The sequence below is a fragment of the Aythya fuligula genome, chromosome 5, assembly GCF_009819795.1.
Source record: "Aythya fuligula isolate bAytFul2 chromosome 5, bAytFul2.pri, whole genome shotgun sequence".
NCBI classification, from domain to species: domain Eukaryota; kingdom Metazoa; phylum Chordata; class Aves; order Anseriformes; family Anatidae; genus Aythya; species Aythya fuligula.
This window is the reverse complement of record NC_045563.1, coordinates 51964036-51967566: the sequence shown is the minus strand read 5'-3', so window position 1 is coordinate 51967566 and position 3531 is coordinate 51964036. Positions and strand designations below refer to the sequence as shown.

Below are 3531 nucleotides of genomic sequence, written 5' to 3'. Positions count from 1 at the left end.
GACGGCTGCTGGACAGGGGCAGAAAGGGGGCAGAGGACAGCGTGCTCACAGCCTCCTGAAGGGACCAGGCAGCGCCTGCACCTCTGGGACTTGTACCAGGGGTGGAAGCAAAGCACAACTGAAAAGCAGAGCGAGCCTGCAGTACGGGGAGGATGCTGTACAACCTCCCAGAGCTCATTAGCCCTCTGTGTGCCTTACACAACATTTAGGCAGACGGCTGTAGTGTTCGCAGAGATGTTTCAAACCTTTTTGCGAAACCCAAACTCCCAGAACTGTAACAGCTTTAGGAGAATTCACTGATGAAGACATAGCACAGCCGCTGGTAGCTGATTACTTCCGACAGCACCTGGTTTGCCAGCTCGCAGCTGTCCCAGAGGTGAGGCCACCTGCACTCCGGTGGGTGCAGATGCAACCCGAGGGCACCCCATCACCACCACCTTCCCCTCCTGCCTCTGGGCCAGCCCTCACAGCCCCCGGGGAAGCCAGGGGGATGCTGTTCATCGGGTCACTTTGCCAGCTGTAAGGACAGGCTTAAGAAAAGCTCCCACCCCCCAAGGGTCTACCCCCAGAAGTTTTGGCTGGAGTCTGCAAATCCCTAGGGGGTAATCCCTGGTAATGGGGAAGTGTGAGCTGCCCGAGGGGTGCCCCAAGGGAGGACGTGCCTGGGAGCAGGCTGTCAGTGCAGGAACAGCACAAGGGAACAGAGAAATTCTCAGTCCAGGGATTTGCTTCTCCTGCAGAGAGATTCAGGCACTCCTCAGCACAAACACCGTGGTCTCTCACGCACACCGAAGCCGCAGGTGACTCTGCTCCCACCCCACACAGGAAAGCCTCTGCTTTTCGGCTCCAAGACAAGCCCGTCCCGTCCCCTCTTTTGCTCTGCCAAACTGACCTGTGCTCGCTCCAGCTGCAGCACCACACGGCTCGGGGGCTGGAAGGGACAACAGCAACTCACAGAGAGCAGAAAAACGCTGGAAAAACCCCGCAGCATGAGGAAACCACATGGCAAAGACAGGAAAGGAGAAAGAGAGCAGAAAGCACACGTGCAGCTCTGAACAAACTCCACCTGCCCGGCTGCGCTAACATTTTCAGGCACAAGCACTTCCAAACAGTCCTTAAACATCAAGCTACTTTAATACAAAGATCTCTGACAGGAAAATGAAGTTGTCTAAAATCAGCCTGGCTCGTGTCCTGTCTCATCAGCGTGTACCTGGCGGCACAGAGCACGAAACCTCTCTGAGCAGCATCCCCGGGGACAGCGCTGCTGCTTCTGCATGGGCTGCCGGCAGCCTCCGAGTGCCTGCAGCCCTGTCCAGAGGGGCAAGGAGAGCCCGAAGAGGACAGCAGGGCCCCGAAATAAGGACAGCCCGGTAGGTACTGTGCAAATATATCGGATTTTATTACTCTTTTATGGAAATAATAACAGACATTCAGGTAGAAACATATTAAATTAACGCAGTCAACAGTTTAAATGCAAAAATAAATATAAAGTCCAGCAGCTCGATGCATCTAAAACAGCTCGTATTTCTTCTAACGAATAGAAAAAGATTTTTTTTTTTTCTTTTTCTTTTTTTTCTGTGTGTGTGTCTCAGACGGAGAGTTTCGTACAGCCGAACAGAGCCGCAGGTACAAGAAGCGCTTTCTCAGAGCACAGCCCGGCCCGCCGGGCGCCCCGCCGAGCCTCCCTGCGGCCGGGTCCCTGCCGGGAGCAGTCCCACCGAGCCGTGCCGAGCCGGGCAGAGCCGTGCCGAGCCGGGCAGAGCCGTGCCAACCTCAGAGGGCCGAGTCCGAGTCGCTGGAGTCGAGGCTGTTGCGCAGGCGGCAGCTGCCCAGGCGGTCCCGCTGCAGGCTGAGGTTCTGGGTGCTGCGCCGCAGGCACTCGAGGGACTGCAGGAAGGACTTCTTGGCCTTCTCCTCCTCCATGGGGGACACCCCTTCCTCCTCCACCTCCTGGATCTCGTCGAAAGTCACCGGCTGCGTCTTGAAGCGCGACTGCCGCGGCCGCCGCAGCTTGCCCCGGGGGGCTCGGGCCGGCCGGGCGGGAGGGGGAAACTCCTCGGCCACGCAGACGAAGTGCGGCATCACCGCCTGGTAGCTGGAGCAGACGCCCAGCAGCTCGGAGGGCTTGGCGGCCATCCTGCCCTCCGCCGGGGGGCACCGAGCCGGGGCCGGGCCGGGGGGCGCCGCCGGAGCCGGCGGGGCGGGGGGCGCTGCCTCGGCCGTGCCGGGAGCCGGGTCCCGGCGGGGGGAAAAGCGGCGAGGAGCCGGGGAGATGGGAGCCGAGGAGACGGAAAGGAGAGGAGAGAACAGGAGCGGAGCCGAGCCGGGTGCTGGGAGCCGAGCGGTGCCCCGGGAGCGGTGCGGTGCCGGGCAGTGGGATGGGATCGGAGCGGTGCGGAGCCGAGCCGGGCGATGCGGAGCCCCTCTCCCGTCCCCCCCTGCCCCAAGCAGAGCGGCTGGGCTCGGCACGGCTCGGCACGGCTCCTATATAGCCCGGGCTGCCCACGCCCGAGCATGCTCAGACGGCGGCGGGGCCCCCCCGCTGCCCGCTTGCCTTCCGCCGCTCCGCCCCCGGCCCCCCCTGCCCGCGGCCGGGGCCGGGCCCGAGCTGCCGCCCCCCCCCGGTGCCGGGTCAGCCCCATGTGAGGGGCTGGGGTCGGTCCCATGTCCCTCCTGGCCGTGGTTTGATCGGGGTTAAGTACCTGATTCGGAGTGACTCCGGTTCGTGCTTCGCCGAGGGGTCGGGAGATGCCCCGGTGGGTGCCAGGGGGGCGCAGGGCTGGAAAAACCCCGCAGCGTGAGGAAAGCACACGGCAGGGGTAGGAAAGGAGCTAGGGTGAAACAGAGCAGAACAGGGAGGCAGAGCCTGAAATGGTTCATCCAGAAGCCACCACAAAACCTCGGCTCTGTCTTTCGGTACGACGCAGCACCGACGTCTCGGGGCTCCCCCAGATGAGGCCGATGGCCCCATGCAGCAAACAGCCATAACCACGGCCCCGTCTCAAACCAGCCACAACAACACGAGCTGCTCTGGGAGAAAGGTGGCTGGCGGCGTTGGTCGGCACCCTCGGGGGGCTGCTGGCTGCCCCGCTTGTCGCCAGCGCTCAGGGATCGCTCGGGGGCTTGGCTGCAGACAGCATCTGGCTGCAGCCTTGCAGCTCCTTGGCTCCCCGGAGCAGCTTCGGGGCCAGGCTCAGTCTGAAGCCTTTTTATTGGGAGATGCAATTAACTTAATAAGGGAACAATTTTCTGTCGGGTCAAACTGAATCATTCCCGTTTGGAGAAGACTGCCTTTTTTTTTTTTTTGTTTGTTTGTTTTTTTTTACTGTTGATTTTAATGGCTAAATTTAGCCCCCCGAAGCCCTGACTGCATTACGAGGACTTTCTCTCCAAGGGACCCACTCACAGCAGATTTTATTCCTGAGAACTGGACTCTGCAGCACACTGGACTGAGCTCTGCTTCCTCAGCAAAGACAGGAACCACGGGGTGAGACCTGGAGGACTCCTGGGGCCAAACTCGCCTCTCCTGCA

At 61.0% G+C, this 3531-nt stretch overlaps 1 protein-coding gene across 1 annotated transcript; it reads right to left on the bottom strand.

Annotated features, from left to right (window-relative positions):
- Window positions 1-1375: 1375 nt before the first annotated feature.
- On the bottom strand, window positions 1376-2192 carry C5H11orf96 (chromosome 5 C11orf96 homolog). The gene has a single exon (XM_032188630.1). The coding sequence runs from the start codon at window positions 2134-2136 to the stop codon at window positions 1774-1776; it is 363 nt and encodes a 120-aa protein (XP_032044521.1). The 5' UTR covers window positions 2137-2192; the 3' UTR covers window positions 1376-1773.
- Window positions 2193-3531: the final 1339 nt, after the last annotated feature.

Coding starts and splice junctions, on each gene's coding strand:
- C5H11orf96 (XM_032188630.1), bottom strand. CDS start 2,136: ATGGCCGCCAAGCCCTCCGAGCTGCTGGGCGTCTGCTCCAGCTACCAG.